This window comes from Protomyctophum parallelum (genome assembly GCF_964188405.1).
Source record: "Protomyctophum parallelum genome assembly, chromosome: 4".
Classification (NCBI taxonomy): Eukaryota; Metazoa; Chordata; class Actinopteri; order Myctophiformes; family Myctophidae; genus Protomyctophum; species Protomyctophum parallelum.
The window spans coordinates 20,045,128-20,065,492 of NC_139700.1; the positions used below are offsets into that span (position 1 = coordinate 20,045,128).

Below are 20,365 nucleotides of genomic sequence, written 5' to 3' on the forward strand. Positions count from 1 at the left end.
AATTCATTCAAACATGTGATGAGCACGGACGGCGTCACCACGTGAGAGACTGAAAGCGGGGGAGGAGCAGCACGGTGGTCCTTACATCAGCTCTGTCTTGTGTATATCTGCAATCCTCCGCTCCAGCTTCTCCGAGTGTTTAGGGAAGAACTGGAATTTGGAGCTGTAGCCTTCCGGATGCTTCCCAGGGTCATAATTCCCGATCTCAGCTGGAGGACGAGAAGCAAAATGTTCTGTTCACAGACGTTCACGGCAAACCTAACAGAACTGCTCTCCCTTCACCATGTTAATTTAACTCTGACAGTGTACAAATGTAACCAAATGGACCCATCAGGGTCCACAGTGACTCTAAACACTCTTCAGTATCGTCCTGGAGTTGGGAGTATGTAGGTATAGTGGTACAGCATGCAACGCTGCTCTCACTCAGATGACCCTGACTGTGATTTCTCCTGGGTGAGCAGGCGCTGACCAGGCAGCCATCTTTAATTCAGCAGCCCCTCCCCAATAGAAAGGGAGAGAACCTGCTTTCTCACTAACACTGCCCTTTCCTAGATGCTAGCGGTGCGTGCGTGCGTGTGAGAGTGAGAGTGAGAGAGAGAGAGAGCAAGATGGAAACTAATCAAACCATAGAACTGATATGGCACAAGATAACACTACAAAGACTTTATAATTGAGCATGATGATGTTGTTTAGGAAAAAGGACCATGCCAGACAAGGCATTGATTGAATAACCTCACCTCCTATATTCTTTCTAGTTTTAACATGGCACACACTGCCACAAAAACATGTCATACTTTCTTGTGTTGTTTCCATTGTGCATACAAACAAAATGCTCCATGATTATTCTGTAAGGAGCACACTACATATAGTAATATACCGATCCATTCATTTCTGTTTTGCCATTAGAAATATTTTTTCCTCAAAAGGATTTGAAAGCTGTGTTTATCAGGCCAGTGCACTTAAGCCTGATTTATACTTGGTGCAGCATGAATATCTGATCTACAAGCTCACAATGGGTCACACTGTGACACATTGTGAGCTTGCAGATCTGCCATTTTCATGTGCAACATCATGAGCAACGGTGTGCATTAAGCCCTTCAGGCGCAGGGCAGAGCCAAGGTCATGAGCAGAGTGCAGAGAGCAGTGAGTAGTGCGAGTCATGTCAACACGTCACCTCACGTTTACCTTGAAGGATGAAGGCAGCCAGCAAGGCTGCATCCGATGTCTTGCACAGAAGTCGACCGTGGTAAAGATCTCTCTTGATTTGCAGGAAGACAAGGTATCTGTAAGAAAAGGGAAGACACAAAATGAGTCAAAAAAGGCATATTAGAATAATGACATTCATAATATTGTCTTTTAAACGTATTCTTCCCATAACTATCTATAGTGAAAATTCAAAGGAAGAAAAAAGAAAACGTAGCAAAACAGCGACGACGAATCAGGAAAGGGAGTTGGCTGACTTTGCATTCCCTGTAGGCAGTTTTTAATATTTCTTTTTGATTCAGCTAAAGTGAGTGTGGGGAGAAAGCCGGCTGAGAAACCCTAAGGCAGTGATGCTGCCATTGTTGGTTATGTTCGCCAAGCCTCTATGTCATTTATTCCTTGCAGTCCTGCAAGTGCTTCTGAGACTATGGCTGTAGCCTGAAACAAACATCTATTCTAGAAGAAGACAAAGTATTGCTACTGTAGTTACAACTGTAGTTGCAGTATTAGTATAGAGGGTATGCGCATGACATCATCATCATACCCGGAAGTTATGCAGGAATGACTGGCAAAAAACTACTTTCTGGCCTTGACAGGCCATATTTCCAAACAGAAAAGTCCTATTTGATTGCATTAAATTACTTTAAACAACATTAAATTCACTTTGTCACTGACTTTGCCATTCGATTTGCCACTCGATCTGCCATTCACTTTATGCATGCACATACCCTCTATAATGTTGTCTTATTGCTTAAAACTGTTGTTGTGAATTATCTGCATGCTGTCTGAATGGCAGCCTCTGGTGGACATTCCCCATTACCTGCATCCATAATGAGACACCTGTTTGCCATCACACCACTCAACTCACTAGCCAATCACAATCAGGTGTGCCATATATAACCAGCAACTCACCCCACACTCTTCACTCAGTCTCCAGCCTTCACACAGGCTACATGTTATGCAGAACCTGCAGCTCTCATTGATTACCCTAAGCCTAAAGCACCCCACTTCTCTGCAGCCGTACGTCCTTGAATAATGTAAGCCCTTGTTCTTTGTATCTGCATTGACTATGTGCTGTTTATACTAGTATATATTGTCATTCTATATGGTCTATTGTTATGTTCTACTGCTTGTATGATATATGTTCTGAGTTTGTTCATAATTATAATGTTTGAGTTGCTAACGCATTCCACCTATTTGCTTTGTTTGTAGAAATCACGGTTTGATGGAGAAATAAAACTGACTTGTTAAATGTACCTTGGTGTATCACAACCCTCTCATTGACTGGAGAAACTTGGGCGAAATGACCTCATTCAAATTTTGTAACTTCTAAACACCTTGTTGGTTTGTGATTTAAAATTACAGCGGTATCCTATAATCTCGCGAGACATGGCCAAAGCATTGCCGGTCAACTAGGTATGAATCACTCTTCAATTCCCCATACAATCCTCCCAAACATATTAAAGAGGAGACATGTGTACATTCACCCCGGTATCATTCCTTATCAGCCCAGCAGGTTTGATCGCCACTAATAAGGACACTTCCACAATAAATAACACTTCTGATAAAGAGCTTAAACTGCGTTTGAACATGCATGTGTCACTCACTGAACAAATTACAGATTTTTAATTGAAAATCGGCTACTTTCAGCAACATCATCATACAACAAAGTCTAGATTAGTCACTACTACGCTTTTCAGTTAAAACGTGGCTATTGAAACGGTGTGATTTGTATTCCAAAGCTCTCCACATAAAGTGACCTCTATTACTATAAATAAAAGGAATCTCTGAGAGTATGTTATGTGCTCATTTTATATATGAAAAGAATTAGGGGTGCACGATTATGAAATTATGGCCGATATATGGTCATAACTGCCGATACCGATTCTGCTGACTGATTCCGATATTATACAGAGGACCACAATGGAAACACGCCTAGAGCCTATAGGGGCTTGGCCCAAAGCCTGTTAAAGTTTTTTACTTAAGATTTTACATCGTATTTAATTTGAAAAATTCCTCTGCTGCCTTCAAACATACATAAAACAAAAGCAGCAAATACCTCTAAAATGACAAACAACAGAATTGTTACTGTCCATAGAACATAAACAGAATGTATCCAACACAGTACTTGATGATACATTAGTGAAAATAATCAGGATTATTTTTAGACCAATCCGATACTTTTATGGCAGATTTCAATATGTTACCGTTCATACTATCCCATCAAGATTCGATGAAAGGGAAAGCACATGAAAGAAGACTTCTGTGTAACTGAATCCTGCGGTTAATTTAACCTTGAGAGTTATAAATGAATGAACAAATGAACAGAGAGGATTTTATTGTATCTCCCTGTCGGTCTTTGTTCTGTGTTCACCTCTCCACTCTCATTATATCACTCTCTTCCCCTTAGCCATTCTGCTCCCCTCATTCCTGCTTTGGATCAGGCGTGCACCCTGGCTGCTACGAACGCTCTTCATTTTGTATCATGCTTGATCGACTATAGAGGCTAGCTTCTCTTTGGTCAGTTATGAATGAAAATGCTATGGAAGACTTTGTGTCAGTTTGATTTCAAAGACCCGCAGTTTGATATGCAGTGAGCCACACGGAACCGCATTTGATACATTTCTTTTTTAAATCTCTGTGACCCCAATCTATATACTGTGAAATCTATACCATGTTAATTTAACTCTGGGAGTAGGGTCCATTTTGTCCATTTGGTTCCATTTGTACACCCTCAGTTACAGATCTGTAAGGGTCCGTTAAGACTCCTAGTTGTCCCCGGATCCGAGAATCAGTGGCGGTTAAAATCTCTATACAGGCCACTGAGATGGGTTTTTCTGAGTGACCTCATTTATAGGCTATAGGAGATGGGGAAACGCACAAATGTGCAAACGGCTACACAAGTCTGCACTTACTCGTTTGCCGGAGGTTAAGCATGTATCATTTAGTGCTCTGCTGTGCTTTCAGCCGCTGACCTTTCATCATGCTACCATGTAACCAGCCAGCCACAAGGTCATTATAGTTAAATAAAACTAACAAAATAATAAACTAGATGTGATAAAACAAACATGTCAACTAAAACAAGGATTTATAAAAAAAGATAAATAACTGAAACTGTATTGTGTTTCAGTGGCAAAACGGAGGCAGCAGCCACCAGGCTACACCAAACTTCGGTCAACTCAACTGTCATTGCATCTCTACATTATTTTATTTTACCGATGGCAAGGGTGGGCGGCCGTGGGCCCCAAATGACTTTGGACCCGAGCGCAACTGCATTGTTTGCGTCACGGAGTTTACAAAAAAGTTTTTAATCTTTGTCAATTTATTTAATACATAAATAATTGTATTACACAATACGTTTTCTGTTTTTTTATATTGCCACTGACAAATACATGATTGATACATTGTATTGTATTGTATTGTAACAAACACTAAACAATAATGGACAATAATAACCTTGTATCATACAACCAACCCATCAGCACATCAGGGTGTGCTGCACACAAGTCTTACCGTAGTCAATTCTGTTCAGCATCATTATTGGAAAGGTTTTACTCTCATGTGAACTTCACAATTCCTCTTGTAATCTTTGCCTTGTAATATTCACTGCAGTGTTGTTGGACAAGACTTTTAAATCAAAGAAAAACAGGTTGAGTACATTTGGTACAATGTCTGACTTTGAAAAACTACAAACTGGCTCAGCGGGTTGTGTTATGTTTGAGGAATTAAAGCATAATTTAATCTCCTTCAAAGTCCAGAAGGCCCAGTGGAAAAAGGGTAACATGTCACATGTTCCGACTGATTACTAACACTACCCCTAACCCTAACCTCAGTTTTAACCGGACATGTAGGCCACTAACCCTAACTTCAGTTTTGACCGGCAACGTAGGTCGGAAAAAGTAGACAACAACTGTAACTGAAGCCTTTATAAATTGGCATGAAAAGACAGCAAGTGTCTACCTTGTGATTTCCTCCCTGAGAGCAGCAGGGTCAGGTGGGTAGAATTTGACTCTCAGACACATGGTGAACGGTGGCTGGGCTGGAAGAGAACAACAACAAGTCAACAGTTAAGGACAAGAACCCTTTCGTTGTTGAGGTTCTTGCAAAGACTTGCACTAAACTGTTCGGAGTCTCGGACACAGCAGTGTATGTAAGCTTCAATTAGATTTTTTTTTTAGACCCCATCTAAAAAAGTATGAAGGCACTGGGGCGCCCGCTGGCCAAATGGTCCAGGCGCATGCTGCATACTATAGGCTTTAATTGCGTGTCGTGTTCAAGTCCCGTTCATGACGACCTTTGCGGCATGTCTCTCCCCTTCTCTCTCTCCCTCTTTCCTGTCAGTCTTCACTTGATACTATCAATAGAGGCAGAAAAGCCAAAAAAACTAATCTTAAAAAAAAAACAGTTTTGGTCCCATTCTATGAATTCACACATTACATGATACTCTACAACCATCAGTACAACGTATGGGTATGAAGGGTATGAATTGCCCAAGTTTCCAAACTTATCAGCAAGAACAAGCAGAATGTTGATGATACTTACATTTCATTTGCTTGGCAATCGATTTTGTGACCTCCAACCAATGCTGCCTCGGCACCGAAACACAAAAACAAACGACACGCAGAGTGAAGTGATTAGTTGTGATTAGATAGACTGTACTGCACAATGCCTGAAACCATTCAGTTAGCACATTGAACCTCAGTTGCTGTGATGTTCAGCTGCAGCACTTCTTCTTTGTTACAGGTGGTGTCAAGTTAACAGCATCGCTGTTCAAATTAAATATCCACCCACACTAGAACAACGAAGAATCTGAAGATTTGCTATCAGCGAAAGAACACAAGCATGTCAGTTCACACGCAAAGATCAGAGAGCTCGACACCGCCTGACAGTGGAGGTCTCGGAGGCATTGCTCAGGCAGGCACGGCTGATCAGACATCTTGCTCTGATCGTACAGTCAGCTACTACCGGTGGTAAAGGTTACCGCCGGTTTTGGATCCCAAAACTCTGCTCAAAGCAGTTCCGGAATCATACCGCAGGGAATATACTCTCTTCTCTCACTTGTACAAGCCAAACTAATCTGATCCCACCCAACTGAAGCCTCAAGCCAACCCATCCCCCTGGCAACAACCTGAGCTAAAATAGCCCTGAGTGACAGTGCACCAAATGCAGCATCAGCAGGACCTGGCTCTTGTCTCGGGACTAAAACCGGGAACATGTGAATTCTTCATGAATCAGAATGCCAGCCTGCCAGGATAATAACCCACAGACTCGTAAGCTGTGTTGGGTCTGATGAAATAACTGTCAGTCTAAGAAAGAACTGAAAAACTATAAATCTGTGCCCTTTTCTGATTTGTCCATCAAATCAAATCAGATCCGATGATCCTCCACTTTATTTATGAACAAAACACAAAATTCATTGCATTATTTCCCCCCCCATGGACAAAAAACACACACTCAGACGAACACAAACTCACCCGCTGCTTGTCTGGGTCCACATATCTGATACCAAAGTAGTCTTTCTCCAGCAGATTGAGGTGGTGACAGATGAGGTCAAATAGATACTGTCCCTTTGCATCCCGCTGCAACAGAAGGGAAGAGAAATAATCACAGAAGTCAGCATGACCACAACAACCACACCACAGTGCTCAATTTTGGAAAAACACCCTCGCATGAATGCAAAATGTATGAGAAGAATCTTGGGTACATGAGAAAATGCAGAGAAGTCACAGCCTACGTGTGAGAAATAATTCCTAGGTGCTACATTGTGCTCCACATTTCCCATACCATGCCAGAGGAATCTAGGATTCATTTAATTTTAATGCAGCAGCCAGAGCCATCTGCAGTTTGAAATAAACCCTCTCTATGGCTAGGGCGAAAATAAAATAAGAATGGATTAAATCCACTGCGATCCGGCTGGCTTTGGCTAATGTCTCTGTGTCATGATAACCCTGTCTCATGGGAAAAGTGCACCCTTGCACCACTTACACTGGGACCACTTTGAATCACACCTGGCTAGAAGGGCTGGGTATTTTAGGGTTGTGGCCAAGCACAAAAAAATACATAAAAAATAACCCTGACTGCACCCGGCCAGTCGGCCACTGGCCCTATTCATAGAGTGGGCGGACTGCCCCACACCATCTATTCATTTCAATGAAGGTTGCTCAGTGGCATTTGAAGCACCCGGAAGAACACTCTACTTTCAGAATCAGGAAAACTCCCTAGTTTGACATGTCACATGCTACTTAAAACATAATTAAAATGTGACATTTTTTCCTTATAGGTTTTAAATGGTACCCCAACGTTCAACCCGTTCAAATTTACCATGATCTAAAATTTATATAATACTTTTTTTATTGAATTTTAATCAGACAAACATGAAAACGAACGACTGACAATTGACAATACAAACAAAACAAAACAATATACATACAATACACACAAGGGGGGAAATCTGCCTCTCTTCTCTATTGATGATCATAAATACATAAGTACCTCAAACAGGTGCATCTGCTTCTACAGGTTAAACAAATTAATTTAAACAAAATCAGGTCTCATTGTCGAGATAATAATCAATTTTTAATATGTAATTTGGATGCCCCTAAGCATCATAATAAATCTTGAACGATTTCTTTGGGTCAAATCTTAGATTGACTGGCCTATAAAGACAGAGTTGAACTATTCAGAGTATGAAGCTGTACTAAGCCTAAGTGTAACAATTGTATGCATGAAAGCAATGAGTAGATGATTTGATAAAGGGAGCACTATGATATTAAACTTGGACTGATAGATCTCAGTAAAATGGAGCTAGGGTGGCCTATAAATTCCTATCATGTATGTTGGTGAAATATAAACATCTAAAGATTATTCAATAATAATTAGCATGGATTATTATAAACGAAATCCATTAACCACTTAACCACAAACAAAACAAAAATAGCTGATCTACAAGCTTGTATATCTGCTATTTTCAAAGATTTTGGGGGATGTATATTGTATAATAATGACGTCAACAAATACAGGATTAAAGTGGTCAAAGTGAGTTTAGGTACAATTGCAAGCCTGGTTAAGACACAGTCATGCAACTAAGGTAATAAACTAGAACTGCACTCTGTCGAGTGCATACTTGCTTGTTGCACACTAGTAGGCCATAAATGGCCAACTAGTGCGCAAGCAGAGCGCGCAAGTCCTTTCGACCGCTGTAAACTGTCAAATCTCAGTATCTCTGTGAAGGAACGTTTGAAATGATTAATGTTTAGATGTAACCATTTGCTACCTACTTTATACATATAAACATCTAGTATTATTAAGTATGATTCAAGTCTCTATCTATTAGGGCCGGGACAAATTGCGATTAATTTAGATTAATTAACTACAGAAAAATTAATCGCGATTAACTACAGATAAATTTATCGCACCTTTTTTTTTTCACCGCGGAACGTTTCTCACTGGGCGCTTTTCTATAGTACTGAAAACTGGAAATAATAAAAAGTCACCCCATTTTGTGTTGCCTAGAACTGGAGGTCTGACAAAAAACAGTAACAATATGAAGTAAGTACAGCTTTGTGATGTCACTGAGATGTACTTGTTACTGTTACTATTTTTTTCAGACCTCCAGTTCTAGGCAACACAGAATGGGGTGACTTTTTATTATTATTTCATTTAGAGCTAGTCATACGTATACATTGACATAACAACGCGTCATCAGAGCGGAGGGAGGGGCGTCAGCTGCGACTCCGCGGCTCCGCCCACCCCCCGGGGTAAGATTTGTGATTTGTGATTTGCTCTCGTTCACTGCAATGCAATTTGCGGCATTTTCAAAACAATATTGCGCAGAGTAGCGATTATCTAACGTATTTGCAATGCCATACGTTGAAAGATCTGTTGCCCGCGGACAAGGCACGTTACCTCCGCAAGTTAGATATTATCGGCATAGGTGTTTGCCGTATGTGATTAAGGATTGGAAAAAGTTGCATTGGCAGCCATAGAAAATTCTGCCCGGGGTAAAACACCGGATGTGATGTTTTTGGGCGTTCCTGTCTTGTTAAAAAACCGGCTGTGACGTTTTTGGGCGTTCCTGTCTTGTTTCGTGTCAGTGTATACTATATACATAATCAGTAAAAAATTAAATAGCAAATTGTGCCTGATCTGCTGGGACCAGAGTACGTGGTGTGTATGTGTATGACTAGCTCTAAATGATGACGTAAGAAATATATATAGTATATAGGCATATACTATATATGTATACATATATACTCTATACTCTATACTGTATAAAGTGTGTAGTTGTAAGTTGATTAGCGGTATACTGTGGTTACTTTGCGCCAAAAACCGTGACAGCTGTTCCGCCATTTGAGGCTTACGCAGAAAAACATCAAATCTGTGCCTGTGTTGCTGGACCAATGATGACGAAATGACCATATTTCTTACGTCATCATTTAGAGCTAGTCATACACATACACACCACGTACTCTGGTCCCAGCAGATCAGGCACAATTTGCTATTTTATTTTTTACTGATTATGTATATAGTATACGTATGACTAGCTCTAAATGATGACGTAAGAAATATATATAGTATATATATAGTATATAGGCATATACTATATATGTATACATATACTCTATACTCTATACTGTATAAAGTGTGTAGTTGTAAGTTGATTAGCGGTATACTGTGGTTACTTTGCGCCAAAAACCGTGACAGCTGTTCCGCCATTTGAGGCTTATGCAGAAAAACATCAAATCTGTGCCTGTGTTGCTGGACCAATGATGACGAAATGACCATATTTCTTACGTCATCATTTAGAGCTAGTCATACACATACACACCACGTACTCTGGTCCCAGCAGATCAGGCACAATTTGCTATTTTATTTTTTACTGATTATGTATATAGTATACGTATGACTAGCTCTAAATGATGACGTAAGAAATATGGTCATTTCGTCATCATTGGTCCAGCAACACAGGCACAGATTTGATGTTTTTCTGCGTAAGCCTCGAATGGCGGAACAGCTGTCACGACGAAGGAGACCGGGCGAAAATATTACTTGCACGCTCTGCTTGCGCAAGTAATAATCAAAGTTAAATTGGACAACATACTGACTTTGATGTTTCTGCATCTAATAAATGTTATGAGGCTGAGGGGATTGGGTTGTCATACATCACTGACAGGGGCAGAGCAGAGATTAACGCATTAGTGCCACTCCAGTCCTCTCCCAGTTATCTGTATTCACAGCACCCTCATACACACACCTCATCCCCAAGTTGTCTCAACCGGGAGCCTTTTAGACACTAAGGAAGTCTATCTAATCTAATGTGGTCAGTCAAGAGAAACATTAATTTCCTCAAGGGAAACATAATTTGAAGGTCAAGCAACTGTCAAAGAGATCAAAAAGAGACTTTTGATATATTGTAGATGTTTCATTCCCTGGGCATTCCTGAAGAAGTTTGGCTTTCAGGATAAGATTTGTAGATCTTGGGGCAAAGGAGGCAAACTCGAAGCCTAGTGCAGAGTAGAAAAAGCCTATTAAAGGTATATTCAGTGATTTCACTCAAAAAACCTTAGGTTTCGTTTTTGGCTGTGGGACCCAGCCTTTCGTCCATCAGGATAGAGAGTCAAAAACGAAACCTAAGGTTTTTTGACCCCCAGGGGACAGGGAGGAACTCCTTATATGGCCAGCACACTCTATAGTAGGGAGGATTATCACAAAAAAACAAAAAAATAAGTGATATTTGAATTAAGTGAAATCACTGAATATACCTTTAAGCCTATGAACTGCTCTTGCAGAAGGTCTACCGGGAAGGAAATATCATGTGGTGTGTCTCTACAGTATGTGTGAATAATGACAGTTGTTCCGTGATGGGTATAGGTGTCAGTCCCCATAATGACTTCTGACACAATAAACTCTGCATGTCAGGACTGAACAGCACCGCGACTCTCTCTCTTTCTGCTCATTGGCCCCGTGATGGCAGTACTCCACTACGCCATGTCATTACTCAGGCCGCTGATAACAGGCACTTCATTAGGACAAAAGCCTGTCAATGCTCGGCTTGTCGCGTAGCAGCCGTGACTCGCTCTGGCCAAAGGACGAGGGAGGTAAATGACCTTTCTGTGTTGAGACAGGGGCCGACCGAGGGGGACATCATGATCTTTCAGCACTGTCACTTCCACAACGAACGGCCCCTTGTGAAATCCTTGCTAACCAATCTGACATGCTTGCTCATATGCTTGGCAAGAAAATGCAATGATGACAAGCATCATTGTATTGCGCCAGCTAGGACATGCATGGACCTGAATGTCTGTCTGCATGTCCTAGCGCACACACACACACACACACACACACACACACACACACACACACACACACACACATACATGCCAAATTCACTTTTAGGTGGTTCGAAGTGAACTCTACATATGCACTTGGTACAGCCAGGACAGAAAACAGGGGCTGAATGTACAGATTAAATAGCTGGGTAGAAAACCTTGCAATGGAGCCACTGAAAAAGCTAATAGGAAGAAAAGCCTTGCTGTGTGGTGAGAGCACAATGAGCCAGACAGTCACAGGATCCCAGCTCTTTTGTTGCAGAGAAACGGCCAGTTTGTTAATATTCCACAGGACTCACCACCACCCCTCCCTACCTCAAAACCCCCAACCCCACCCCACCCCCACTTGTTCTAGCCTACACAGTATATGCTGCAATGGTTTGGTTTATTTAATTACAACATCAGTGTGATTGCAGAGAAGGAAGTTTAAGAATTCTGATGAATTCCTACTTAATGCTAATGAGGCATATGCTCACATGCAAACATAATGCTAGGCTTCTGAAATTGCCAAAACAACAATATTTTTAAAGATGTTGACACATTTGACAAGGGATGTGTTGTCACAAAACTGCAATAAGCAGATTGTGTCCTTGGGTCTGATCCCTACAAAGACAAGTCCTGACTGTTAATTTACCACCAACAATCTTGACACTCAGTATTGTACTGACTGTATACTACTGGGAACTAAAAGGATCTCAGATGCTCATCCATGAAACAATAAATCTATCAAGTGGATGAATTATATCGTCGGCAAAACTATGACAGTATCCTCTGATCGTGTGCACTGTTCCGTAATAACAGTGTAAAAAGCAGTGTGCTATTGAAACACTAGTTCTAAGCAGATTCCACAAATTTTGAGGCTGAAATTGAAATTGTTATTAAACTACAATTTGCTGAATGTGAACTTGTCCTGAGGGAAACATCTACGGCAGAGCCGGAATTCAATGTACTTGAATAATAGTTAAATATATAAATAATAGCCTATATTTCACTGCATCTAGACTAGGGACTGGAACCTACAGTAAAGCAGCTGAAGTCCTGGTATTATAGATATGAGGAAGTCTAGATGACGCTAAAACAAATTCAGGGTTCAATGCAAATGTTTTAAGTGTGTATTCAATGATTTGTAAGCTGCTAACTACAGTATGGTCATCATACTGTGAATAATGCTTGACTAGCTTTTGCCAGTGTACTCAGTGAGTTTAATGTAACAGTACACTAGCAACTAGATGGATTGTTAAAGTACGGACTAGCTTTGGCCAGTGTACTCAGTGAGTTTAACTTTCAGTGCCACCTGGTGGTCACCAGTTTAGGCTCTGAGTGCCAATTCTCCCATTATAAAGAAAGAAAGAATTTGTAATTCTATTATGCATGTAATGTGCATGTCATCAACTGTACACCAGATTAGAGGAATTTTCAAAATATGGATGAAAATAAAAACGTTTATGGCTACTAAACAGTTTTAATGTAACAGTACACTAGCAACTAGATGGATTGTTAAAGTACGGAATAGGAATCCAACTCGACTGAATGTAAATTAAATCCCTTGGACATAATTATCATTGAACAATGAAATAATCACCCGTTGGAAAATAAACAGAGCGTTGCTGCTCCTTTACTCAGGCAGAATCCCCACGAGCACAATAGCCACTTTCCTTTCAGATGAATCATTTAAATGGTCTCCATGTCAGCGCAGGAACACAGACCATTAATAAGAGATGGTATCATTTCAAAGCGAGGGGGATGGAAACATGACACTCTCGATTGTGGGCGTGCAGTGCGTGGTGTGTGTCTACTGTACATTCTTACAGGCTGTCTTTATAGATTCCCAGTCACCATTGCAGATTGTCTAGTTCTAAAGACACAGGGCAGGCCATATTTAACAATAATTGAGTAACTAATGTTCCCAGTTCTCTCACCATGTTCCGGTCAAACAATGACCATGCAACTTGCCAGTGAACAACAGGCACAGAGCTGCTGTGTGAGTGATGGATCAGTGTTCACATTGGGAGCACGGGTTATCCTAGACCTAGAGTATGTGGGCCCTAGGTGTTCATTAGAATCATTACAGTTTGAAGGATTCAATCAATCAGATTCATCATAGACACTGTCACCGTCAAAGCCACACACCTCATTTGACAACACACACGCAGACCATGGGGGCCTCTTAGGGAGGTTTCGTACTGAGATGTCATTGCAAAGGGGTTACTGTGGTCACTGTGGTCACTGTGCATTTGTCACACTTTGATACACTGCTGTGGGGTTGGCCTGCTGTGGGGTTGGCCTTCAGGGACCCTGAGGTGGCCATGCCTGGTTCACTTGCTGGGAATGAGCGGCGAGCGCCTTTGCTCTGAGCAGAGGATAGTGGCAAGAGGATAGTGGCATACTGTACAGTAGTATTGAGGTTGAGATGAATGACACATCTGCTGCGACTGTAAGTGGCAGCATGTACTATCCTCTTCAGACTTCCTCCACGTTGTTACACCGACATAGGGTCACGCGGGCCCAATGGACATTTCTGTTTAGTATAGCAAACCACAGCATGCAAGCCGCCTTTATTTTAAATGGTCCCCCAAACCGTTCACACTTCACACCTATCGGCCGGGGATGCGCTGCGAGTCAAGATGGACACTATGAGCCCACTGTGCTCTTGTCTTCTTACTAAATGCAATATGACCCTCACTCAAAATCAGCGTATTTGTTTCACTCTTGTTTTTGCTGAATAATATCTGCGATGGGACATTTTCAGTTGATTTTTAATAACCAAACAAATTTAAGATGAATAAAGAATAAAGACATATGAAGAATGAATAAATAAATAAATAAATAGTGTCCAATCAAGAGTAAAGGAGCAACTTGGACACTCATGCATGAAGGAAGCTTGAGTTCAAGTCCGTTGCTCTCCCCAGGTTGGCGGAGGGAGGATTAGATAATTGACACAGGGGTGATAAATGTTTACAAAATCGTGGGATAAAAAAAAGTGATCAAGAGCTTGGTGCAATGTCCTTGATATATATATCAAGGCTTAAACCTTACAGTATATATACCTATGTGCCCCTCTCCAGACGCCACCTCTTTCCCTGGTTTCATTAGGTGATTGCTTTCCACAGCCTTAGGAGGTTGAGCATTGCTTTGTTTATGCAGCCCGGGCCCACTCTGCCTTACCACAGCCGTGCAGTCAAAGCACAGACCCTATAGCAGTGGTTCCCAAAGTGTCCGCGAAATAATTCTGATATATTTTTTTCCTTTTCAGTGAATTGTGATATGTGAGCTTACCATAATCACAGTACTTGTACAAAATTCCCTATAGCTACACTTAATTGCTTTATTTTGTGCAGGCTTTTTCAGGCACCTATAGTCATTATTAGGACCCAGTTTATATTTTAGTTCAGGCTTCTGTATGGGCACCCTCAGTTGATCAGGACCCCCAGTTGTGAAGTTGTGTGTACTGTGCATACCAAGGCCCCAGTGAGGCTCTTCAACGTTGAATCACTGGGCTTCAACCTTAGAGTATATATGAATAGAGACGGCACCCAGAGGAAATCCTGAGGCGAAATGGACATAGTGGCCGAATTTGGTATTGCAGCGTGGGCCCAAACACATGAACGCGCTGGTCCGTTGACTATCATTGTGCACGTTCACGACGGACACACACTCGTGCGCGTTCGTGCGCGTTCAACGGCAGTGCGTTCATGTGTTTGGGCCCAATCACTATTGCAATCCATCCCAGAATGCACTCTGTTCCTACCCGGAAGGAGGAGTGAAATCGCCTCATGCGCTTTTGAGCAACTTAATGCAAGTGGATGGAAGGAAAACTCTGATTCACTGGATTCATGACCGGGAAACCCTGTGCAGCTGGGCTTTAACATTGAGCGCTCGGTTGCACTTCCGCATTTGACCATGCTCATTCATTCATAAACCAACCCTGTCTGTTTGTACACAAAACTTATATAAAATCAACATATAAAATCTATAATGCCACAATCGCTGTCATCTTTGAGTCCAAGCTCCCTGACCAGAGCCCTGTGGTGGGCATATAGCATCATAACCCCCTAAGCATAAACAAGCCTACAGCCTCCATTAAGGCTACTATTTTTTACAGTAATCCTTAATCATATTCCATCATTCAAGGGCCTTTGGATAGAAATGAAATGCAGTCACTTTCAGTTAGAGTGTCTGTGACTTCACTGTGACCAGCTGATGGTCGTAATTGATGCATCAAGGAAGGCAATTATGTTTCTGCACTGTCAATCAAATAGGTCTACATCTATTCTAAGATAGCATCTTAAATAAATGTTGTGAAAATGTATTGTGACTTTGATTGAAAAGTTTTAATACAAATAGTTCCAATGGCATCTAAATGTAAGGTTGCAAATATGCTTATCAGTGTTGCGAGGATGAGGGGGTACCTGGAATGAAATCTTCCCCCCAAGGGGTACGTGGGCCAAAAAAGATCTGGGCTGAATGAATGAAAACGCCTATGTGTGGATGTAGCCTGAGAGCGCACTGAGGGATCACCCCTTTTCCAGCGGATACTAGAAAACACTGGATACTAGAAAGCTCATGCTTAAGCCTTTAAATGTGTTTCCACATTTTAGGGCCCCGTATCTGCATCCATCCGCCAATGCTACGGAGACACACAAGACAATTCTATTTATAACACAGCCATTAACATACAGACCTAAACTGACGGTCGTTGTGAGCTGGATTTATGGAATAAATTCTCGGGTAGTCAACACATTTATAAAGCAGTTAAGCTTTATTGACTACTGAGTGCTGCCTCGAGAGATTCTCCCAATGGCTTGGCTTAATGTCTCACTTGGGGGTGAGACAGCCTAGACAGCAATGTGTAATGTGTGCTTTATATACAAGCAGAAAACATCAGCTGGCCTGGCATTTCTAACATTATTGCACTGACACCGTGGGTTGTTGCATTGGTGGAGGCTCTCCCTCCCTATATGCCATATATACAGTAATGTGTGTGTGTGTGTGTGTGTGTGTGTGTGTGTGTGTGTGTGTGTGTGTGTGTGCGTGTGCGTGTGCGTGCGTGTGTTATTGAGACCACAGGTGTGTGTGTCACTAGGTTAGTTAGTCCATCACCCCCAGGTGGACATCACGTGACATCATCAGGGATGGAGATCCCTGATGTCATCAAGCCCATATATGGGAATGCCCATATATGGAGATCCCTGATGTCATCAATATTGATGCCAGCAAGTAACTCTACATCTGACCTCAAACCTCAAACCCTTAGAGCTGTTCTGACATTCCATACATTCCCTCATCAAACCCTGTACACTCAAGACACTGCCCCTGCTGCCACCCTCCATATATGGAGCTGACCTGTTCTGACATTCCATATGTTGATCTGACCTCAAACCCTGTACACTCAAGACACGCTCCATATATGGGCAATACAGAATTGAGAATTCATTCCATTATCTTGATCTGACCCCCCATGACAACGCGACAGTGCTCGCCCAGCAGTCTGCTGTCACCTAGGCGAATGCATGCACCCTCAGGCGTCGTACTTGTATAAGGGAACAAATGAAGGCTGCAGGGAACAAATGAGTGCAGCGTTGGCCAATAGGCCCTTCTTCTCCAGCTGGTGCAAAACAAATGCAGTATCATGCTTCTTTTCATTTATTAGTTAATGGCTGACACACATACTGTACATACTGTATGACACATTTACAGATCTAGTGAGTGCTCTGAAAAACGATGGGAAAGTGATACCGCCAAATAGGCCATGTAGTACCAACAACATGTGATGCTTTGAGCCAGGGAAAAGTGGGTCATCAAAACTAAATGGGGTTGTGTATATCTGCCCCAGAATAATCTAAAAATATCTAGAAATATATATATATATATATATACTGTACATAGGGGGAGTGTGGGAGTGGCCGTCTGGTAATCAAAAGGTCACCGGTGCTTCTTAGATCATGTCAACATATCTCTGTCTTCAAGTCTCTCAACAACGCTGCAAATATAAATCTAAGTTGAATATGGAGACTCTTCAAGCTGCCTGTATCAGATGTTGGGCTTGAGATTCTGACAGGAAGTGAGTCGATCTTCGTGTCAACCGTCCAGGTCCAAATGGAGCAGGCACACCGGGGCCATTTTTGCCCCTGTCATACTCATAACTGCCCAGAGCCACATTCAGTGAAAGCTTCATTTCTCTGAATCATTTATTCAGGAGTTTGCATCTCCACAGGGGCCTATTAGTGCATGGACATGCAGGACCAGTGGTGATGGAGTCTCTCTCGCTTGCATGCACAAGGCAATCCAGTCTCCGGGGCCAGCCGCCAAACAGCTTTCTGCATTTTTATGGCTGGATTCACCACTGGTAAGTGATCTCTGCAGGGGCTCTAGAGTCAATGGAAAGGGTGAAGCGGCATCATGATGATCAGGGCCCCCCTCTTCCCAGCAGCAGAGATCTGAAACAGCTAAAGGGTCTCCTTTGCAAGAAATGGAGCTCAGCATCTGTTTTAAGGTCCTTTCAGATGGGCAGCGATTAACGTGCCTAGTTAATTTCAATGAGAGGCCTGCAGGGGGTTTTTACGTCCAGAGAAGTTGAGGGGCGACAACGCAAGCGTATTTAGCGGTCCTGTGAAATTGTCGTGCGCGTGCTCGTTTCATGCACACGCATGACTGACTAGACCTGGATTGTGTTGAGATTTTTTTATGCTTGCGTTGTCGTGCCCCTCATGAGCAGACCTGTCGTTGATCCAGGCGACAACGTCTGCCTCACACGCTGCACATCTGAAAGGACCTTTACTCTGTGCAAGACAAGTCAGTCAAGGTTGTTTTCCAGGAACACACTCTTCAGTCTTAACATCAGATCGTTTTGTAGAACACGCTAACTATGATTTTGAGTTTGAGTGACAAAGCACAATCTCTACATGCCGTGCAAAGGTGACATCTTCTGTATTAAGAATTCCACGAATAGTATGTACAAAAGTATATAAGGTCAGAATGACTTAGATACAAAATGCACGTGGGGACGTGAAATTCCAGTGGCTACAACCGCAAAGTTAAGGTGTTCACAAAGTCAAAGTACATCAGAATGGCTTAATGTGACATTGACATTCTCAGGCAATGTCTTTGAAGCTCTAACCTCTGGAAGCTATTTTTAGCTGTACTGTATACTTCCTCAATGGTGCCACTCCCACACTATACAAAGTCACCCAAAGAAAGAAATATCCGTCAGCATAGCAAAACAAATCAAGCATTGGACCCACTCACTATAGAGAGCTTTGAATTTGAACTTATTGTCCTTACTTCCGATTACAGCAGCAACAAACCTAGTATTTATCACAGGCAAATATACATGTTTTTCTTGTTACCTCCTTGTCGAGTAATGGATCCTCTGAGTGCTCTGGTCTTGAGGCAATAGCTCTTGGGGAATTCTATGTTATAAAAAAAACAGCTCGTATTTTTAAAGGTAGGCCTACTGTAAACTGCCAATATATTGCTGCACCAGTGTGCATACATATTGAAGGGTGAAGCAGCTATGAAGTTTATAGACACATGCATTTGGCAGATGGAGTGCACTACTGTACTGTAAGCTATGGATGAAGGAACATTTATACTGTATGCATGGCACCTACCTATAGGATTAAAATATAAAGCAGTTCAAAACACACTACAAATTTAGAAATGTAATGAAATGAAACCAAAATGAAAAAAGGAAATCCCCAAAAAATAAATAAAAACTCAAATTAACAATGCAAAACAAAACAAAAATCGGAATTATTTTAACAATAGCTGATCTACAAGCTCTCCCATGTTGTGAGCTTCGGCTATCGGCTATTTTTTAAAAATGTTTGAAATTGTTTATTAAAAAAAAGAAAAAAATTAAACATGCCCAAAAGTAGAGAGAGAGCGAGTGCATTTTTCAGCACCCGCGTCGGGGGCCGGAGAATGCACCCTCTCCTTCTGCAAAAGTTGGTTAAAAGACATCCCCATCTTGCATCCTTCAAACTCAACTGGAAAGCCATTTCTTTCAAGTACATACAGTACACCCCAGGCTAGGTGAAATGCATGTTAACACCTTGTCTGGTCAACACAAGGACAGAACCAAAGACATACATATAAATTGATGTGACTGTGGATAGGTGAATACCTTCCCTTGGGAAGCAATAATCTCTACAGAGGGCAACCTAAGACACAGTGAGGCACCTGGCTCTTACCCATTATTACATCACACTACTGTGTGCAAGTTTTAGACACAAATAGAAGCAACTGACAATGACAGAATATTTGCTACCTCCATGAGGAGAATGTAGCACTGAGAAAGAATTACATAATATTTGCTACTTCCATGAGAAGAATGTATAGCTGCACCTTTTCAATATGTGGATAAGATGCACAGATAAATTGTGAATTGTTAGTAGTATTCATACTGTATGGCTGCTATACACTGGCTTCAGATTCAAACAATTCCAACTAGATGAAAAATGACAGTGAGCTGGGAAATATTCTGAGACGAGGTAAGAGGTAAATTACAGTTTGACAGTTACGGATTGATTGCCCATTTTCCTACAAAAGCCGCTTCTTGTTGGCCTCTTACTTATTTTTCATTCAAAAATCTGGGGGCGGCAGTTTGTAGGTGAAGACACACAATGTCTTCCACGTGTACCACCTGTTTTGTTTGCATCAGCACTAGCAGACTTTTTAAGGAGCAACAGAAAGGCTTTATAAGTGGTCTGAAAAATAGCATGAAAATTGAAAATGTCAAAAGCAGAGATGAATAAATCTCAGTTATATGTTAGCAATCAGAGCTGGAGGGGACTGTGAGAGTGCAGCCAGCCAGGGTGTGCATGCATGCACCC

General features: G+C 41.7%; 1 protein-coding gene across 2 annotated transcripts in view; it reads right to left on the bottom strand.

Annotated features, from left to right (window-relative positions):
• Positions 1 to 20,365, bottom strand: part of frmd5a (FERM domain containing 5a) — a gene marked incomplete at its 5' end in the record, with an annotated part of 86,751 nt that overhangs the window by 16,706 nt on the left and 49,680 nt on the right. Inside the window, 5 exons of one of the 2 annotated variants that reach the window (XM_083763780.1) lie at positions 86 to 209; positions 1,186 to 1,283; positions 5,164 to 5,242; positions 5,746 to 5,788; positions 6,678 to 6,782. In XM_083763780.1, the coding sequence (XP_083619906.1) occupies positions 86 to 209; positions 1,186 to 1,283; positions 5,164 to 5,242; positions 5,746 to 5,788; positions 6,678 to 6,782 (449 nt within the window). The remainder of the gene's footprint in view (positions 1 to 85; positions 210 to 1,185; positions 1,284 to 5,163; positions 5,243 to 5,745; positions 5,789 to 6,677; positions 6,783 to 20,365) is intronic. The other variant, XM_083763781.1, reaches the window with a different exon arrangement.